This window comes from Aquarana catesbeiana, linkage group LG01 (assembly GCF_042186555.1).
Source record: "Aquarana catesbeiana isolate 2022-GZ linkage group LG01, ASM4218655v1, whole genome shotgun sequence".
NCBI classification, from domain to species: Eukaryota; Metazoa; Chordata; class Amphibia; order Anura; family Ranidae; genus Aquarana; species Aquarana catesbeiana.
Genome location: NC_133324.1, coordinates 657,534,808 through 657,556,710, shown reverse-complemented (window position 1 = coordinate 657,556,710; position 21,903 = coordinate 657,534,808). Strand labels below are relative to the sequence as shown.

General features: G+C 41.4%; 1 protein-coding gene across 3 annotated transcripts in view; it reads left to right on the top strand.

Moving 5' to 3' along the window:
* LOC141110382 (sodium/hydrogen exchanger 9B2-like) overlaps positions 1-21,903 on the top strand; it is a 134,140-nt gene that overhangs the window by 9,987 nt on the left and 102,250 nt on the right. For all 3 annotated transcript variants that reach the window (XM_073601721.1, XM_073601712.1, XM_073601704.1), the window contains one exon: positions 20,781-20,889. In XM_073601721.1, coding sequence (XP_073457822.1) covers positions 20,791-20,889 — 99 coding nt within the window. In that variant the 5' untranslated portion in view covers positions 20,781-20,790. The remainder of the gene's footprint in view (positions 1-20,780; positions 20,890-21,903) is intronic.

The window sequence follows — 21,903 nt, the reverse complement described above, 5'->3', positions numbered from 1 at the left end:
TCATTCAGGTGATTATCTAATAGTTTCTTGAAGCTATCAATGCTCCCCGCTGAGACTACCGCCTGTGGAAGGGAATTCCACATCCTTGCCGCTCTTACAGTAAAGAACCTTCTACGTAGTTTAAGGTTAAACCTCTTTTCTTCTAATTGTAATGAGTGGCCATGAGTCTTATTAAACTCTCTTCTGCGAAAAAGTTTTATCCCTATTGTGGGGTCACCAGTACAGTATTTGTAAATTGAAATCATATCCCCTCTCAAGCGTCTCTTCTCCAGAGAGAATAAGTTCAGTGCTCGCAACCTTTCCTCATAACTAGGATCCTCCAGACCCTTTATTAGCTTTGTTGCCCTTCTTTGCACTCGCTCCATTTCCAGTACGTCCCTCCTAAGGACTGGTGCCCAGAACTGGACAGCATACTCCAGGTGCGGCCGGATCAGAGTCTTGTAGAGCGGGAGAATTATCGTTTTATCTCTGCAGTTGATCCCCCTTTTAATGCATGCCAATATTCTGTTTGCTTTATTAGCAGCAGCTTGGCATTGCATGCCATTGCTGAGCTTATCATATACTAGGACCCCCAGGTCCTTTTCCATCCTAGATTCCCCCAGAGGTTCTCCCCCCAGTGTATAGATTGCATTCATATTTTTGCCACCCAAATGCATTATTTTACATTTTTCTACATTGAACCTCATTTGCCATGTAGTCGCCCACCCCATTAATTTGTTCAGGTCTTTTTGCAAGATTTCCACATCCTGCGGAGAAGTTATTGCCCTGCTTAGCTTAGTATCGTCTGCAAATACAGAGATTGAACTGTTTATCCCATTCTCCAGGTCGTTTATGAATAAATTAAATAGGATTGGTCCCAGCACAGAACCCTGGGGAACCCCACTACCCACCCCTGACCATTCTGAGTACTCCCCATTTATCACCACCCTCTGAACACGCCCTTGTAGCCAGTTTTCAATCCATGTACTCACCCTATGGTCCATGCCAACGCACCTTATTTTGTACAGTAAACGTTTATGGGGAACTGTGTCAAATGCTTTTGCAAAATCCAGATACACCACGTCTACGGGCCTTCCTTTATCTAGGTGGCAACTCACCTCCTCATAGAAGGTTAATAGATTGGTTTGGCAAGAACGATTCTTCATGAATCCATGCTGATTACTGCTAATGATATCATTCTTATTACTAAAATCTTGTATATAGTCCCTTATCATCCCCTCCAAGAGTTTACATACTATTGATGTTAGGCTAACTGGTCTGTAATTCCCAGGGATGTTTTTTGGGCCCTTTTTAAATATTGGTGCTACATTGGCTTTTCTCCAATCAGTTGGTACCATTCCAGTCAATAGACTGTCTGTAAAAATTAGGAACAACGGTTTGGCAATCACCTGACTGAGTTCCCTAAGTACCCTCGGATGCAAGCCATCTGGTCCCGGTGATTTATTAATGTTAAGTTTCTCAAGTCTAATTTTAATTCCGTCCTCTGTTAACCATGTAGGTGCTTCCTGTGTTGTGTCATGAGGATAAACACTGCAGTTTTGGTTACTGAAGCCCCCCAATTCACTCGTGAAGACTGAGAAGAAGAATAAATTCAATACCTTTGCCATCTCCCCATCCTTTGTAACCAGATGTCCTTCCTCATTCTTTATGGGGCCAATATGGTCTGTCCTCCCTTTTTTACTGTTTACATACTTAAAGAATTTCTTGGGATTTTTTTTGCTCTCCTCCGCTATGTGTCTTTCATGTTCTATCTTAGCCATCCTAATTGCACCCTTACATTTCTTATTGCATTCTTTATAAATTCTGAATGCTGAGGATGATCCCTCAACCTTGTATTTTTTGAAGGCCTTCTCCTTTGCTTTTATATGCATTTTTACATTGGAGTTAAGCCATCCAGGATGTTTGTTCGCTCTTTTAAATTTATTACCCAATGGGATACATTGGCTAATGCCCTGATTTAATATGCTCTTAAAGCAAACCCATCTCTCCTCCGTATTCTTTGTTCCTAATATTTTATCCCAATTTATGCCTTTTAGCAAGGTTTGTAGTTTAGGGAAGTTGGCTCTTTTGAAATTCAGTGTCTTTGTGTTCCCTTCATGTTTCCTATTTGTGTGATTTATACTGAAACTAATTGACCTGTGATCGCTGTTACCTAAATTGCCCCGTATTTCCACATCTGTTATCAGGTCTGTATTGTTGGTAATCAGTAGATCTAGTAATGTTTTATTTCTAGTTGGTGCGTCTACCATCTGACCCATAAAATTGTCCTGCAAGACACTAAGGAACTGGCGAGCCTTAAATGAATGCGCGGTTCCCTCCGCCCAGTCTATGTCTGGATAATTAAAATCCCCCATTATGATAACACTTCCCATCCTTGCTGCTAATCCAATTTGTGATAGGAGATCCGTCTCCACTTCCTCCCTCAGGTTAGGGGGCCTATAGCATACTCCCAGTATTATTTTCCCCTTAGCTTCATCCCTTTGGAGCTCTACCCATAAAGATTCCACCTCCTCCCTAGCCCCCTCAGTGATGTCATCTTTCACATTCACTTGTACATTATTCTTGATATATAGGCATACCCCTCCCCCTTTTTTACCCTCTCTATCCTTGCGGTATAGGGTATACCCTTGAATGTTTGCCAGCCAATCATGAGAGTTGTTGAACCAGGTCTCTGAAATTCCCACAAAATCCAAATCCTCCTTGTACAACAGTATCTCTAGTTCACCCATCTTGTCCGCCATGCTCCTGGCATTAGTGAACATGCCACATAGTTTAGACCGGTCGCATATTGTCCTCGTATTGGGTGTTTCAAGATTGCAACTAGGACTTGCTACTATACTCACCTTGTGTTTTTGTGCTTTGGTTAACCTACCACTAATGCCCCCAATACTACCCTCTGGAATATCTTCCGCGCTGGCTATCACTGTCTCTGGACCCTCCCCCCATCGCCTAGTTTAAAAACCCCTCTAACTTTTTGGCCATCTTCATTCCCAGCAGATCTGCACCCTCCTCATTTAGGTGCAGTCCGTCCCTTCTATAGTACCGGTTACCGACTGAGAAGTCGGCCCAGAAACGATTGTCTCCCAGTAGCATAAGAGCCCCCCAGCAATAATAGATCCCCCACCAGTGACAATTGACCTCCCCAGCAATAATAGACTCTCCCCTGTACAAATAGATCCCCTCCAGCAACAATAGATCCCCCAGCAGCCAGCATCAATAGACCTTCCAGTAAACCCCAGCACCCCTTGCCATTACATACATTCAGAGCTAGAGGTGCCGGAACTGCGTTCCCCCGCGTTCCTGCTGAAAAAAAGCCCTGTCTAATAGTATATACAGTATATCTCCTCTAATAGTACATACAGTATATCTTCTCTGTCTTATTCTCAGAGTGGATTAGAGATTTTGCTCCCTAACCATAAAGTTGGCAATTTATATTTAACACTGCATTGAGATATTTAGCAATAAATTTCCTTTTTTTTTTAAACTTTACATATTAAACTAAATTATACACCATGCTTTTTTCAAGGTTATTAACCGAATAATCGATTAATCGAAACCATAATCGGCCAACTAATCGATTATGAACATAATCGTTAGTTGCAGCCCTACTACTGTCTGAAAATTCCTTTGACCAAGAAGTTTTCTATTAATTCCAAACTTTCCCGTCACGGTGGTTCAAAATGAACGTTGATTTGACCTCACTAACGATTAGAAAATCGAATGATCGTTTTTAAAATGACTTTTTTTTTTTTTTTTGAAGGGAGACATTGTTTTTTAAATAAAAAAAAAAAAATTGATCTCTGAGTCTGATATTTACCAGATTCACCCTTTAATAGTATATACAGTATATCTCTCCTCTAATAGTATATACAGTATATCTCTCCTCTAATAGTATATACAGTATATCTCGCCTCTAATAGTTTATACAGTATATCTCTCCTCTAATAGTATATACGGTATATCTCGTCTCTAATAGTATATACGGTATATATCTCCTCAAATGGTATATACAGTATATCTCTCCTCTAATAGTATATACAGTATATCTCTCCTCTAATAGTATATACAGTATATCTCGCCTCTAATAGTATATACGGTATATCTCGTCTCTAATAGTATATACGGTATATATTTCCTCAAATGGTATATACATTATATCTCTCCTCTAATAGTATATACAGTATATCTCTCCTCTAATAGTATATACGGTATATCTCATCTCTAATAGTGTATATACGGTATATCTCTCCTCAAATGGTATATACAGTATATCTCTCCTCTAATAGTATATACAGTATATCTTGCCTCTTATGGTATATACAGTATATCTCTCCTCTAATAGTATATACCAGTGATGGTGAACCTTGGCACCCCAGATGTTTTGGAACTACATTTCCCATGATGCTCAACTACACTGCAGAGTAAATGAGTATCATGGGAAATGTAGTTCCAAATCATCTGGGGTGCCAAGGTTCACCATCACTGGTATATACAGTATATCTCTTCTAATAGTATATACAGTATATCTCTCCTATAATAGTATATACAGTATATCTCCTCTGTTATTCTCAGAGTGGATTAGAGATTTTGCTCTCTAACCATATAGTTGGTTATTGATATTTACCACTCCATAGAGATATTTAAGAATAAATTGCCTTTTTTTTAAACTTTACATATTAACTAAATTATACACCATTTTATTTTTTTTTTTTAGGTTATTAACCGATTAATCAAAAACCATAATCGATTATGAAAATAATCGTTAGTTGCAGCCCTACATTCCACCTCTGAGATCTTCTACACCTTGTACAGCTAGACACTGACCATAGTCTGTACTTTATTATTATTATTATTATTATTATTCAGGATTTATATAGCGCCGACAGTTTACGCAGCGCTTTACAACATTAGTACATTTATAGCCCTTTTGCTGCCAGACCTTTTTTTTTTTTTATCTTGTATTTATTTTTTTAATATTTTTGCACACGTTTAGAAAAATTAATTTTAGGCCTGAAAATTACTTAACCCCCCCCCCCCCCTCCCCCAAACTGTATTTATGTTCTGAAACAGACACCCTGGAGAATTAAATTGCAGTAGTTCCAATTCCAAGATACTAGTGTAAGTGTGCAAAATGTCATTAAAACATACAATAATGTTAGATTTAATGTAGAAGAATACAAAATATTACCCAAATATAAAAGATGAGGTTGTGCTGAGTAAAATAGACACCCAACATATCAAGCCTTAACCCCTTCCTGCCGCCGCCTCCCAGGCTTTTAAGAACTTTCAGATGCCGGAAGGCATTCAGGTCATGTGACCGCTGTGATTGAGAGCAAGTTTGCATCAGGAGCTCGCGCTGTAAGCAAAGTTTTGTGTTTGCATAGGGCCACATATATATATATATATATATATATATATATATATATCTCTCCTCTTGGCGTTAAAGCCCACCCGCCAAGAGGCTGGTGGGAAGAGGTTACATTGCCTGTGAAATAACGGCAAACTTCTGTACCCTAAATTTTCCATAGGGGATACTTTAAAGTGTACGTTCACCTTTACAGAAAAATCTGTAAGGTGTACTTACACAGGACCCCCTCCTCACCAGCCACCCCAGTCCTGCTGACCTGCAGCCCAGCGAGCTCCCCTTCTGAGCCCTGCTATCGCCGCCTCACCGGTCCGGGGCTTAGAAATCCCCTCGGCATTCTCTCTACTAATTCAAGGGTCTCAAACTGGCGGCCCTCCAGCTGTTGCGAAACTACAAGTCCCATGAGCCATTGCAAGGCTGACAGTTACAAGCGTTACTCCCACAGGCAGAGGCATGATGGGATTTGTACTTTTGCAACAGCTGAAAGGCCGCCAGTTTGAGACCCTTGCAACTTCTTCCCCGCTGACAGGACAGGCTATGTGGGATCTGATTGGTTGGCGCCGCCCATGTGACAGTGCCAACCAATAAGAATGCTCCGAAACATTCCTCATGACAGATTGACAGATTTCTAAGCCCGGTCCAGTGAGGCGGCGATAGCAGGACTCAGAACGGGAGATCGCAATGCTGCAGGTGAGGAGGGGGTCCTGTGTAAGTTCACTTTTTTTTCTGTAAAGGTGAACTTGCCCTTTAAGGTCCCATGCACGCTGGGCTTCTGAATGCCTTTTCTCCTGACAGGAGCAAAGTAGCTTAAAAAAAACACGCCTAAAGCCATGTTTTTCAAATGCGTTTAGGCACATCAAGCATTTGGGTGTTCATCCATTCCGTTGGTCAGAATACGGATTTTATTCTGGCCATTGGAATGAATACTCAAGTGCTAAACACACCTAGCGTTTAGACGCGTTTTACTTATATTTATGTACATTCACGGCCAGTTCACACTGCATGCAGTCCAGTGCATTTTTTTTCTACATCAAAACGCATAGAAAGTAGGTTGTTTTTTCAATGGCATAGTTCACACCAGTGCTTGAAGTTCCAGTGCGTTCCTGTTCCAGAAAAAAAAGTAGAACATGCTGCATTTCTTCCTGCATTGTACTGGAACGCTGTAAAATGCATCAAGACACACTGGAACGCACCTAAACACACCAAAAATGCACTGGAACACACATGTTCTTATTTAGGGTCAAGAAAAAAAAGGGAAAGTGCACAGGACTGCATCAAAAAAGGGGCAAAAACATGCATGCAGAAAAACACCTGGAACTGCGTTTCTATGGTGTGAACTGGCCCTCAGGGTTTTTTCTGCCCAAACGTTCATCTCCTGAACGCACTGGTGATTTTTTTTTTTTTTTGGGGGGGGGGGGGGGTTTATTCTGCCTCAACTTGAAAAACCTAAAATTGCCTGAAAAACATACTGTACTACTCTGGGGAGGTGATTTGGATTTATTATTATTTAATTATGATTACTTTTTCAGTCGCGCTTTCAGTGGTATATAAAGGCCTTCATCTATAGCAAGGGCATTATCCAACTTTAGTCAAAACTGCTGTTTGTTTTTATCTACAGGCCCCCTAACCTGCATAGGTAGTTTTTTGGTAAAGATGAATTATCCTTCTAGAGTTACCCATGAAAAATGGGCTATAATGCTTGCTTTTACTCTAGAGTGTGTGTGGCGGTATGTAACGTGTATCGCAATTGGAATTTACAGAAGCACCATACATGTGTTTGAGTTCAGATGTGGGGGCGAGCGCTCAATATTTTTCTTTGGTGGGGAGGGAGGGGGCTTTTAAGTGCTTGGGTGTCTCCCTTCCCTCCACCCAGAGACACCTGCCTTACCAGTCCCATGTATACACATGGGAGTGTGGAGGGAACAATGGCAGTGCCTGACCGCTTTCATCTGACAGTTGGATTTATACTAGGGATCGACCGATTATCGGTGGCCGATATTTACTTTTTTTGAAGTATCGGTATTGGGCACAAACATACCCGATATTACCGATATTGCTTCAAGGGGTTTTACCGGTGTAATGCATGCAGCTGCAGGCATCACCTCGGTACTGTTATTTAGAGCAGGATGGTCGGCTTTATTGTAATAACAAGCAGCGGGAGGGGACATCTCTCTCTCCACCGCTCACCCGGGCTCTCCCATCCCACCGGGAGGCCTGAGCAACCAGTCAGCACATGCGCCGGCCGGGTCTTGGATCTAGTAGTCTGGAAGCAATGTCATGACATCACTTTCACCAGATTACTGGCATCTTAAAGGCGCCAGTTTTAAAAAATATAAAGTATTCAAATACGCAGATCTTGATGTTTTGAATACTTTCAAGTGCAGTGGAGCAGTTTGGGGTCTTATATTACTGACACAAGGGATGTTTACATTCCTTATGACCGCAATAACAGTAAGTGCCGGTTCACACTACCGCGACTTGGGATCCGACTTGTCAGACCTCAAGTCGCCCCAAGTCGCTTGACATCTGAAAGTCCATGTAAGTGAATGAGAGCCGTCTATATGTACGCTACTGAAGTCGCTCCGACTTCAGAAAAGGTCCCTGTACTACTTCAAGGCGACTTGTAGGCGACTTGTACCCATTGATTTCAATGGAAGTCGCCTACAAGTCGGATCGTGGTCTATAGTGAAGCGACTTCACAGGAAGAGAAGATGTTTTTTTCAAGCAAACCCCTCCCTCCCCCAGAGCGGATTGTAGTTTGATTGGCCACTGGAAAGTCGCCTGTCTTGGAGGCGACTTGAAGTCGCCTTGTAAGTCGCCCTGTAAGTCGCCCCAAGTCACGCTGAAGTCGCGCTGAAGTCGCGCTGAAGTCGCCTTGCTAAGTCGCGCTGTAAGTCGTGTTGCCCCTGTGTGAACCAGCGCTAATAAAAAAAAGTGTAAAAAATGTATTTATTTATTTTTTTTTAAATGTGCAGACAATATCGACTATCGGCCTGAGAAGTGGCCGAAATATCGGTATCGTATCGGCACCGAAAAAACGATGTTGGTCGGTCCCTAATTTATACACACTTCTACAGCAGCTGGGAGTGTATGTACAACCCCTGCTGCTGTGAACATATGGCATACTTCAGCAGCAAAAATGGGGTAAACCCCCAGCAGAAAATATCCTTGCTATGGGGGCTCAAACTGTGACCTGCCCCCTCTTCCCTTCACCACTCCAGTTAATGGACACACTCTGACATCATCATATATATTGCAGGATTAGTAGTGCTACATGTGATGTCAGCTAGGGCGCACACAACCAGGAGCGTTTGAAGAGGTGAAGCCTGTTGAAGAAAGGAATAGGGTAAGTATTACACTTTACTCTTGTATCCCCTGGACTTAAATTAGAACTAAACTCCAAAATAATTAACTGCAATGTCCTTGAGGTCCCTCGCTGGCACTGACATCTTTCCAGCATCTTCTAGGTGCCGAGTCTTCGGCCATCTTGATTGGCCAGTGTAGGATGATGTAACTCCTGGGCATGCGCATGAGAGGCCATACATCCTGGCACAAAGGCACTGTGCTGAGAATGTACCAGCTCAATATACAGTCTAAAGCTCACCACACACGTTACAGTTTGATTGTACAATCTCCTTTAGGGTCACTATACACTTTCAAACCGGACTACAATATTTGCACAAACAACCACAGATTTAATAAAACTATGTCATATGTACGTATGTAATCAATCTGTATCCAGTCAGGCATATCTTTGCACTACATAGATGGTAGATCTAAAGCCTGGCACACATTATTCGTTTTTTTCCGTTCAACTCAAAAAACTTGGCTCCGGTCGAAGCCGCTGTACTAACTATGCAAAGTTAGTATAGCGATCTCCCCCGCTGAGCTATTGTGTTCTGACATTTATTTTTTAACCGCCCGATTGTTTCCTGACATTCAGCCCGTGTAAACCCGGCTTAATGTAAATTTTACAATCAGATTGTATAATGTGTGGTCAGCCTAATGGTGGCCACACACGCTTTAATTTTATTATTCACTTGGTTCGATCAAACCTATCGAATCCATAACTTCCCTTCCAACCAATTTATATCAGCTTTGATCAAACAGTCAATTGGCCAGGGTGGAAAAAAGTTATCGAGGAGGAGTAGACAGTGCTGGCGAGGGACCCGAGAAGAGGAAGTTCACGGTCGCCCTGTGCAATGGCATTGTACAGAGCAAGTAAGACATTATTTGTTATTTTAATTTTTAAAAAATTACCTTTTTAGTAATGCTTTAAATGTGTAGTTATTAAAAGAACACCTGGTGATCCTGCCATTAAGGTCTTTGTTAAGGCCCATCCTGTTATGGGGTGACGATGCTCAGTGGGTGACTCTCCATTGTGTTCTAGCATTGTCACCCTGTCACATGGGATTTTGATGGAGACTAAAAGTGATCACTTCAACACATTACACAGACACTATCCACCATTTGAAAACCAGCCCAGAGAAATGCCATGCAGTCTTTGCATGTACACAGTAAAAGGGCTACAGGAGTTTAAATTTAACCACTTCAGCCCTGGTAGGATTTGCCCCCTTAATGACCAGGCTCTTTTTTACGATACGTCACTGCGTCGTTTTAACTGACAATTGCGTGGTTGTGCGATGTTGTACCCAAACAAAATTTATGTCCTTTTTTTCCCCACAAATAGAGCTTTCTTTTGGTGGTATTTGATCACCTCTGAGGTTTTTATTTTTTTGCGCTATAAACAAGAAAAAAACAACAATTTTGAAAAAAAAAAAAAAAAAACCCCAGTATTTTACTTTTTGCTATTATAAATATCCCCAAATTAAAAAAAAAAAATCATTTTAGGCCATTATGTATTCTTTTACATATTTTTGGTAAAAGAAATCGCAGTAAGCATATATTGATTGGTTTGCACAAAAGCTATAGCGTCTACAAAATAGGGAATAGATTTATGGCATTTTTATGATTCCTTTTTTTTTTTTTCTACTAGTAATGGCGGCGATCTGCGATTTGGCATGAGATTTGACATGTCAAATCGCACCGATATGAATGGGGGCTTAGTTGGGCTTTATATCTACTTTACATTGAAGCTCAGGCTGGCCATAGAAGGTTTGAATTTTGGCCGCTTCCTGCTGAATCGGTTAAAATTTGAGCCCTGGGTTGCACTGCAGGATCAATCTGGCTCGACTGAAAATTGGCTGAGCCAGATGGAAAATTATCTGAACAGTGACTGCATTCTGTCTGCTACAGTCACTTTTTGGCAGCGTTACTGTATTAAGACGAACTACAGGTACTGCAGCTGCTACATAAATTGCCAGCAGGAGAGATTCCTCCATCCATGCTATATAATGTGGATGGGGGAGACTGACTGGTTTTATCTCATTCAGGTTTACACTAGTTTAGTCCTCGCCCAGCAGCAAATCCTTGCATTGCTTTTGCTCCGTTCAGCTGTGAATAGCCAAGGGCCGTCCCGACAGCTGTCCATACACGATGTAAATCTTGGTCAGTTTGTTGTGAGCCAGGCACATTGATTGAGCCATAAAGACATTTTTTTAATTGCACCTGCATAAAATCAGATGCAGTGACTGTTTAGGTATCCTCACAGCTGCTGGTGTCGGCTGTTGAAAAAAATATATATGCTGAAAAGGGACACATCCATCTGCACCATACTGGAAAATCTTACAGGCCGAATGAAAAGGGTATATTCTGTATGGACAAAGCGCAGGATGCACAGAATATAATAAATAGGTTTATTTTATGTTTTAGATGTAAGGTATTTGCCTTGTGATACAGGCTAGTAAATGTTTGGGCTTCCTTAGAAACAAAAGTGAGAAGATGTCCTATTCAACTTGGTGTATGCAGGTTTCTGTGTCTTTGCTGTAACTGCTTGCTGTTTACTCTGCCACATCCAGGTAAATGGTGGTCTATTAGTCTATGAGGCCATGGGAAGCCTGCCCCAAAATGAAGAGGTCATCTCTGCGCTTGCTACATGTGCATGAGTAGCCTTTTACCTCCTAGTTCCAGTTCAAGTGCAAGGATTGGGACTGTGGTGTTTTTTTTTTTTTTTTTTTTTTTTTTTTATGCCAATGATTATCAACCACTCTCAATATTGCCAGCTGTATCCAAAGCAAAGCAGGCCAAAGTGCAGTTTTGCTCAGGATAACTGAGAAGGGGGGAGGTTAGTTAAGCATTAGTTTAGATCTCTCTTGAACTTTTTATCAAGGCGTAAGTTGTAGATATAATGACAAATAAAAGAATAAAGAATGCGGCATACGTCGAAAAATACACTTAGAAAAACAGCGCCTGACACATATAGTATCTCATTTTGTAAATATTTTATTATATCTTTTCATGTGACAACACTGAAGAAATGACACTTTACTACAATGTAAAGTAGTGAGTGTACAGCTTGTATAACAGTGTAAATTTGCTGTCCACTCAAAATAACTCAACACACAGCCATTAATGTCTAAATTGCTGGCAACAAACGTGAGTACACCCCTAAGTGAAAATGTCCAATTTGGGCCCAATTAGCCATTTTTCCTCCCCGGTGTCATGTGACTTGTTAGTGTTACAAGGTCTCAGGTGTGTTAAATTTGGTGTTCTCACTCTCTCATACTGGTCACTGGAAGTTCAACATGGCACAGCACTCTCTGAGGATCTGAAAAAAAACAAATTTTACACTGTTATACAAGCTGTACTCTCACTACTTTAGATTGTAGCAAAGTGTCATTTCTTCACTGTTGTCACATGAAAAGATATAATAAAATATTTACAAAAATGTGAGGGGTGTACTCACTTTTGTGAGATACTGTATATATTGTAGATTCACATCAGTCCCTGCCCTCAAGGAGCTTGTAATCTAAAGTTAAAAAATAGTTTTTGCCTGGAGTGGATCTTTAATTTTGGTAAAGACCATGAAATTAAACTAATAACAAAAGACTGAAATGTCGGAAGAATGCTCCTTTCTAGACATCTAAAAAGGTTATTGGTGTCGGTAACTGAGTTGAAATCGGAGGCTCTAATATTCCCACACAGCTTGTTCTGCCAAGTGACATTGGTGCCAAAACTATACAGGCACCTTCATATGGGGGAATCAGTCTCCAGCCAGGCCATACCCCCAACATGTTTCACTCCACCCACAGAGCTTAGTTATGGGGAGCCTGGGCTGAGGCTGTCATACACCTTCTTACTGGGTTTTTCAGAGATGTACGACTTCCAGGTCTTCTTTTTTTCATTAACTGTCTAGAACTGGAACAAGCTCTGTCCCTTTCTGCACTCCAAGCGGTTGCTATATACGAGGACCTGGTGAAGCCTTGAGCGGCACCTGTCAGTTTAGTTTGGGTCACTGGGGGATCAGTCTGCCACACCTCAATTAACCCTAAGCAACCTTTTGAAGGAACTGTGGGGTTCTATTGAACCCTGATTGAGAAACCTTTCCTTTTTTAAATCGTGTTTTAGACAAGGCAGTTGTGAGCCCAAAGGTGCCTGATTGTACCTTTTGTTGTAACCAAGTGCCTTTAATGAAGTGTTCCAGCCTGGGGAAAAAAAAAAATCTTTGCATCGGCTGTCCATCTCCACTAAGGCTACTTTCAGACTGGGGCGGGCCTTCGGCAGTAAAGCGGTGCTATTTTTAATGCTGCTTTACCGTCGTTTTAGCGGTGCTATTTGGCCGCTAGCGGGGAAATTTTTATCCCCCGCTAGCGGCTGTAAAAGGGTTAAAACCGCCCGCGAAGCGGCGCTATGCCAGCGGTTTGGTGGCGCTGCCACATTGTTTTCAACAATGTGGCGCTTTTTTTTTTTTTTTACCGTCCTGCAAGTGCACCGCTCCAGTGTGAAAGCCCTCGGGCTTTCACACTGGAGAGACAAGAGAGGCGCTTTACAGGTGCTATTTTTAGCTCTGTAGTGCCTGTAAAGGGCCTCAGTGTGAAAGTAGCCTAAGGGAAACCGGCAGTGAGGCCTTTCAGCTTCACAGACGGCTCCCTACTGTGCGCCGTCTGCGGAAGTGGGGAAGGGGGACCTGTTAAAAACAGGTCCCCCTTCCCACGCTCCCCCCTGAAAGGTGCCAAATGTGGGGAGGAAGCAAATAAGCGGAATTTCCACTTTTGGGTGGTACTCCGCTTTAAGCTGGGTAACACGCGTGGTGAAAACAGGAACCGACAAACTTTCGGCCCATGTATACAGCCATCGGTTCCATAGAAGCCGGTTTTACGACTGGCTTCTGTCGAAACAGAAATGCTGGAAAACCAACATCCGGCTGACATCTGATTAGGGGTTGCAGCCAATGGTTGCCAGCGCTGATCAGCGTGTTCTCGCATTCCCTCTGTCAGAATACAATAGCACAGCAGGGGAGATTGCCGCTCTAACTTTGTTAGTACGGCGATCTCAGTTTTTTGTTTTTTTTTCATTCAGCCTACTGGGTTGAAAGAAGAAAAACTTAGTGTGTACCAGGCTTTAGAGCAGTAGCTTTGCTGATTTTATCAATGCAAGTACCTTTTCAGTAGCTACACCTATTTGTTTTGTAACTTGCTATCATTAACAAAACACAAATGTTATGAGGAGGATTGAGAAATCTTGCAATGGGAAACTGTAAAGTACATTGCTGTAGCTGTTAAACAAGATTAACTGAAAAGCCTTGCATTGTGGTCCTTTTGCATGCCTATGCTCAGTTGACTCTGGAGATCCACAGTCTGCTTTTCTGACAAAGATTTCTCCTTTTGTTTCCATGTGCCTGATGCTCTGTTAGCATTGCCCAGCCAATGTGTTTTTTTTTTTTACCTCCATGTAGTACTTGTGGAATCTGAAGACCTGTTGCAATAAACCAGTTTCTCATTGGCAGTTCAGAACACCTTTTCAAGTTTTTAGGTGTCTTCAAAAAGTGTTTGTTACATTAAACATAACAGAATTAGTGGAACTGTGTGAAGGCAAGCCTATTAAGTCACATGGAAGATTTTACATTTTACATGATATTTAGCTACTAGTGGTCATGTTCAGCAGGAAGATTTTTGTAGATCATGTGCAGTAAATCAGCAGCTGACATCTAAATTTATGCAGTACCATCCAAGAATCATAAGAAACAATGGTTCCGCGCTTAGGAAAAAACGGAACTGCAGCCCCCCGAAACAGAATATCACCTAGGTGAAATTCAAAACAACAGAATTCTATAATGAGGGAATTGCTGGGGACTTTATCGTAATGGTTTAGATTGTCTTTAAAGAATTTTTTACTACCTGTTTTTTAATTACAGTTTGGAATGTTTGGAGATTTTTTATTTATTTTTATGGTTAGATTAGATTTATATTTGTCATAGCACGTTGCACTTTAATGTATAGTATATGGTCGTAGTAGCATTTCACTTATATTTAGCTCCTGCTTTTTCTACAACTTCCTACACATATATATTTTTACACTTACTAATATTTTTTTACACTTATTTATTCACGATCAATATCCAGTGCACATATAGTTGAACAGCGCCAAATCCCTCATTATAGAATTCCATCCAAGAATCATGTAAATAGAGAAACAAAATTCTATTATGTCTACTGTATGAGGAATTGAGGGAGGGGTAGGAAGGAGACAGGCAAGTTCACATAGCTGTACATTTGGTAGGAAGCTTATGGGCCTATTCATACTATGTGCAGTTACCTGCGTTTTTTCCTCTTTTCCTACGCAGGTAACTGCAATGAAGCCGAAAACAATAGTTTTCTGTGTTGTGTACAGACCTATGTTTGCATATTATCGCACCGCTCTGCACAATTCCGCATGTCACTGGACAGCAAGCGCAGTGCACCACACTGCTATGCAGTGACACGAATGAATTGTCACTTTGTAGTTTGTACACTTTCTGACTGCCCCATAGCCGATGTAATGTTACAGGGCGGTCGTTCTGTGCAGAATCGTGTGTGTGTGTATGTGTGTGTGTGTGTGTGTGTGTGTGTGTGTGTGTGTATGTGTATATGTATATGTATATGTATATGTATATGTATATATATATATATATATATATATATATATATATATATATATATATATATATATATATATATATATATATATATATATATATATATATATATATATGTGTGTATGTATGTATGTATGTATGTGTATATATTAATATTATACACGCGCACACAGTGGGGATGGAGAGACTGCAGGCCATTCCTGGTGTACGTTGTCAAATATACTGCCAGGCAGGCAATTCAGTGATCTGCAGTGCATTAAATATATATACAATCTCCTACATACAGTGGGGCAAAAAAGTATTTAGTCAGCCACCAATTGTGCAAGTTCTTCCACTTAAAAAGATGAGAGAGGCCTGTAATTGTCATCCTAGGTATACCTCAACTATGAGAGACAAAATGTGGAAACAAATCCAGACAATCACATTATCTGATTTTTGAAAGAATGTATGTGCATGGTGTAAAATAAGTATTTGGTCACCTACAAACAAGCAAGATTTCTGGCTCTCACAGACCTGTATCTTCTTCTTTAAGAGACTCCTCTGTCCTCCACTCATTACCTGTATTAATGGCACCTGTTTGAACTTGTTATCAGTATAAAAGACATCTGTCCACAACCTCAAACAGTCACACTCCAAACTCCACTATGGTGAAGACCAAAGAGCTGTCGAAGGACACCAGAAACAAAATTGTAGACCTGCACCAGGCTGGGAAGACTGAATCTGCAATAGGCAAGCAGTTTGGTGTGAAGAAATCAACTGTGAGAACAATAATTAGAAAATGGAAGACATACAAGACCACTGATAATCTCCCTCGATCTGGGGCTTCACGCAAGATCTCACCCTGTGGGGTCAAACTGATCACAAGAACAGTGAGCAAAAGAACCACACGGGAGGACCTAGTGAATGACCTGCAGAGAGCTGGGACCAACGTAACAAAGGCTACCATCAGTAACACACTACGCCACAAGGGACTCAGATCCTGCAGTGCCAGACATGTCCCCCTGCTTAAGCCAGTACATGTCCGGGCCTGTCTGAGGTTTGCTAGAGAGCATTTGGATGATCCAGAAGAGGATTGGGAGAATGTCATATGGTCAGATGAAACCAAAGTAGAACTGTTTGGTAGAAACACAACTCGTGTTTGGAGGAGAGAGAATGCTGAGTTGCAACCAAAGAACACCATACCTACTGTGAAGCATGGGGGTGGCAACATCATGCTTTGGGGCTGTTTCTCTGCAAAGGGAACAGGACGACTGATCCGTGTACATGAAAGAATGAATGGGGCCATGTATCGTGAGATTTTGAGTGCAAACCTCCTCCCATCAGTAAGGGCATTGAAGATGAAACGTGGCTGGGTCTTTCAGCATGACAATGATCCCAAACACACTGCCCGGGCAACGAAGGAGTGGCTTTGTAAGAAGCATTTCAAGGTCCTGGAGTGGCCTAGCCAGTCTTCAGATCTCAACACCATAGAAAACCTTTGGAGGGAGTCGAAAGTCCGTGTTGCCCAGCGACAGCCCCAAAACATCACTGCTCTAGAGGAGATCTGCATGGAGGAATGGGCCAACATATCAGAAACAGTGTGTGACAACCTTGTGAAGACTTACAGAAAACGTTTGACCTCTGTCATTGACAACAAAGAATATATAATAAAGTATTGAGATGAACTTTTGATATTGACCAAATAACTATTTTCCATCATAAATTGCAAATAAATTCTTTCAAAAATCAATGTGATTGTCTGGATTTGTTTCTACATTTTGTCTCTCATAGTTGAGGTATACCTATGATGACAATTACAGGCCTCTCTCATCTTTTTAAGTGGGACAACTTGCACAATTGGTGGCTGACTAAATACTTTTTTGCCCCACTGTATATACAGTGGGGACGGAAAGTATTCAGACCCCCTTAAATGTTTCACTCTTTGTTATATTGCAGCCAATTGCTAAAATCATTTAAATTCATTTTTTTCCTCATTAATGTACACACAGCACCCCATATTGACAGAAAAACACAGAATTGTTGACATTTTTGCAGATTTATTAAAAAAGAAAAACTGAAATATCACACGGTCCTAAGTATTTAGACCCTTTGCTCAGTATTTAGCAGAAGCACCCTTTTGATCTAATACAGCCATGAGTCTTTTTGGGAAAGATGCAACAAGTTTCTCACACCTGGATCTGGGGATCCTCTGCCATTCCTCCTTGCAGATCCTCTCCAGTTCTGTCAGATTGGATGGTAAACGTTGGTGGACAGACATTTTTAGGTCTCTCCAGAGATGCTCAATTGGGTTTAAGTCAGGGCTCTGGCTGGGCCATTCAAGAACAGTCACGGAGTTGTTGTGAAGCCACTCCTTCGTTATTTTAGCTGTGTGCTTAGGGTCATTGTCTTGTTGGAAGGTAAACCTGCAGCCCAGTCTGAGGCTCTGAGCACTCTGGAGAAGGTTTTCGTCCAGAATATTCCTGTACTTGGCTGCATTCATCTTTCCCTTGATTGCAACCAGTCGTTCTGTCCCTGCAGCTGAAAAACACCCTCACAGCATGATGCTGCCACCACCATGCTTCACCATTGGGACTGTATTGGACAGGTGATGAGCAGTGCCTGGTTTTCTCTACACATACCTCTTAGAATTAAGGCCAAAAAGTTCTATCTTGGTCTCATCAGACCAGAGACTCTTATTTCTCACCATCTTGGAGTCGTTCAGGTGTTTTTTAGCAAACTCTTTTGCTTTCATGTGTCTTGCACTGAGGAGAGGCTTCCGTCGGGCCACTCTGCCATAAAGCCCCAACTGCTGGAGGGCTGCAGTGATGGTTGACTTTCTACAACTTTCTCCCATCTCCCGACTGTATCTCTGGAGCTCAGCCACAGTGATCTTTGGGTTCTTCTTTACTTCTCTCACCAAGGCTCTTCTCCCCCGATAGCTCAGTTTGGCCGGACGGCCAGCTCTAGGAAGGGTTCTGGTCATCCCAAACGTCTTCCATTTAAGGATTATGGAGGCCACTGTGCTCTTAGGAACCTTAAGTGCAGCAGAAATTTTTTGGAACCCTGGCCAGATCGGTGTCTTGCCACAATTCTGTCTCTGAGCTCTTCAGGCAGTTCCTTTTGACCTCATGATTCTCATTTGCTCTGACATGCACTGTGAGCTGTAAGGTCTTATATAGACAGGTGTGTGGCTTTCCTAATCAAGTCCAATCAGTATAATCAAACACAGCTGGACTCAAAAGAAGGTGTAGAACCATCTCAAGGATGATCAGAAGAAATGGACAGCACCTGAGTTAAATATGTGTGTCATAGCAAAGGGTCTGAATACTTAGGACCATGTGATATTTCAGTTTCTCTTTTTTAATAAATCTGCAAAAATGTCAACAATTCTGTGTTTTTCTGTCAATATGGGGTGCTGTGTGTACATTAATAAGGAAAAAAATGAACTTAAAGTGGGATTCCGGCCTTACAAAAAAAAAAAAATTAAGTCAGCAGCTACAAACACTGTAGCTGCTGACTTTAAATAAGTACTTACCTGTCCTGGGTGCCCGCGATATCGGCCGCCCGAGGCCTACCCGTCCCTCGGCTCTTGGGTCCTGGCACAGCCATCCTAGGTAAGGGTAACAGGCAGTGGAGCCTTGCGGCTTCACTGCAAGTGTCCTACTGCACACGCGCGAGTAGCGCGGCGCTCTGTGAATGGCCCTGTGGTGTTCTGGGAACACACACAGTTCCCAGAAGACAACGGGGCCGCTCACCGAGGAGCAGAACACGCCGCGGAAAAGGAAGAGGGAGATTAGGAAGACTGCCTAGCAACAAGGTTTTAGGTAAGTTTAACTTTTTTTTTTTTTTTTTAGTTTTTTTTTTGGTGATTTTTTTTCTTTTTTCAGGGTGGCCCTCCACTTTTTAAATGATTTTAGCAAATGGCTGCAATATAACAAAGAGTGAACAATTTTAAGGGGGTCTGAATACTTTCCGTCCCCACTGTGATATATATTATATTATATTAAAATTCTGCACTTCTGCCTAGGGGGCACACGCTGCTGATGAACCACTTCTGCAGAGATTACTCACAGCGGAAGCCGATCTGCGGGTGATGGATGTCCGCCGATCGTCGGGCATAGAACAGGGCTCTGCCTATGTATACAAGGCAGGGCTCTGTTCTGACAGAAAGCGGGGGATTTTGTGTCCCTCACTTCCCTTAGTAAAAGAAGTTTACACAAAAACATTGGTTAGGCACACAGTTAACCCTTTGATCGCCCTAGATATTTAACCCCTTTCCCAGCCAGTGTCATTAGTACAGTGACAGTGCATATTTTTAGTACTAATCACTGTATTAGTGTCAGTCTGTGTCCGATTGTCCACCACAATATTGCAGTCCCGCTATAAGTCCCTGATCGCCGCTATTACTAGTATAAAAGTTAAACATTTCAGTATATATCCCATTGTTTGTAGATGCTATAACTTTTGCGTGAACCAATATACGCTTATTGGGATTTTTTTTTACCATAAATTTGTAGCAAGATACATATTGACCTAAATTTATGAAGAAATTTGATTTTTTTTTTTTTTTTTTTATATTGGATATGTTATAGCAGAAAGTAAAAAATATTACCGTATTTATTTATTTTTTCAAAATTGTCAGACTTTTTTATGCTAAAAAAACCCAAAAAAACGCAGTGGTAATCGAATACTACCAAAAGAAACCTCTATTTGTGGGGGAAAAAAATGACATAAATTTTATTTGGGTACTGTGTTAAATAGTTAAAGTAACGCAGCGTTGTATCGCAAAAAAATGGCCCAGTCATGAAGGGATGTAAATCTTTCGGAAGTCAAGTGGTTAAATAAGATTCAGTCAAAAAAAATGGAGAGCTGTGTGATGAGATATAACACACATCACGCTGCCCCCTCTGGCACCGCTCTGCAGCCCAAGATGCTGTATGTTTTGTGCTGCAGAGTAGTTTAAAGCCTCATACACACGATCAGACTTTGTACAAACTTTCCCGTGGATTTTTGTACAAAGGACGTTGGCCTAAAACTAATTAAGCATACACACGGCAGGACTTTTTCAGCCAACTTTCACCAAACCACACGGTTTTTCATCTCTTTACCGCCACCCTTTGGTCAACTTCTGTATCGTTGTCTGATCTTTTGCATTGGTTCTTTAGCATGCATGTTTGTATTTTGGACTAAAGTTGGACTTGTGTACACCTGATAGGATTTTGCACCATAGGACTTTTGTTGATGGAAAGTTTGTCTGTTTGCACAGCCAACATTTGTCCGATGAAAACCGAAAAAGTTTGTCCGATGGAGCGTACACACGGTCGGATGTTGCCTTTAAAACAGCTAATTTGCATGTTTGTTGTCAAAAAGTCCTATCGTGTGTATGGGCCTTTAGTGGGCTCAAAAAAAAAAAAGACTTTTAAATAGAACACTTACCACTCCCCTTTGCTTGCTTTCCTTTAGGTTTTCCAGAATGGAGGGGAGAGAATTCTGCAATGAGAGCGGCTGTGCGGGGCAAGGTGACACATTTGAGAGTGCTATGGAATCCAGTGTCACAAACCACATAGCCAAGGTAAGTCTGGAAATAATAAGGATTGTTTTTTATAGAACGGTAAACGCTGATAAATCCATTCTTTTCTCTGTTTATTGCTGTGATACCCATTAAAATAGAACAATTACAGACCATCACATTGATTTGTAATTTTCAGTTGTAATTTTAAAGTAAGGTTTGGGTGTAGGAATTGCTTGAAGTTCCGGGTTACACTTGAGGGTTAGGTTGAGGTTAACATACACCTGTTGACTGTGAAAACCTGAACGGACTTCAGCACCCTGCCTACATCCCACACCCCCTTTCTATACAAATTGCAACAATGGAGCTATTGGCACAAGCATGTCAACATATAAACAGGCACCTCCTACGTACAAGCTTCGTACTGCCATTGCCAATGTAATATGTTTTAATAGGTGTAATGATAATGAAAAAATGCTGACCCCCTTCTGAATTGGCCTGGCCTATACTTTTTTGTTCCTGGTCTAACTTGGGCAATTAAAGTTACTAGGTTTGTACGACCACCCAGCATTTTAAAAGGAGAGGTGAGAAGTGCAGGCTTCCTTTTATGGGTAGGTAACTTGGTATAACCAAAAGCTATATATGCTCCAGTGCTGTATACAGTGCCTTGAAAAAGTACTCATACCTTTGAAATTTTCCACATTTTGTCATGTTGCAACCAAAATTGTAAATGTATTTTATGTGATAGATCAACACAAAGTGACACATAATTGTGAAGTGAAAGGAAAATGATGAAACATTCTTTACAAATAAATATGTGAAAAGTGTGGCGTGCATTTGTATTCAGCCCCCCTTAAGTCAATAGTTTGTAGAACCACCTTTTGCTGCAATTACAGCTGCAAATCTTTTTGGGTATATCTCTACCAGTTTTGCAGATCTAGAGTGACATTTTTGCCCATTCTTCTTTGCAACATAGCTCAAGCTCTGTCAGACTGGATGGAGAGTGTATATGAACAGCAATTTTCAAGTCTTGCCACCGATTCTCAATTGGATTTAGGTCTGGACTTTGACTGGGCC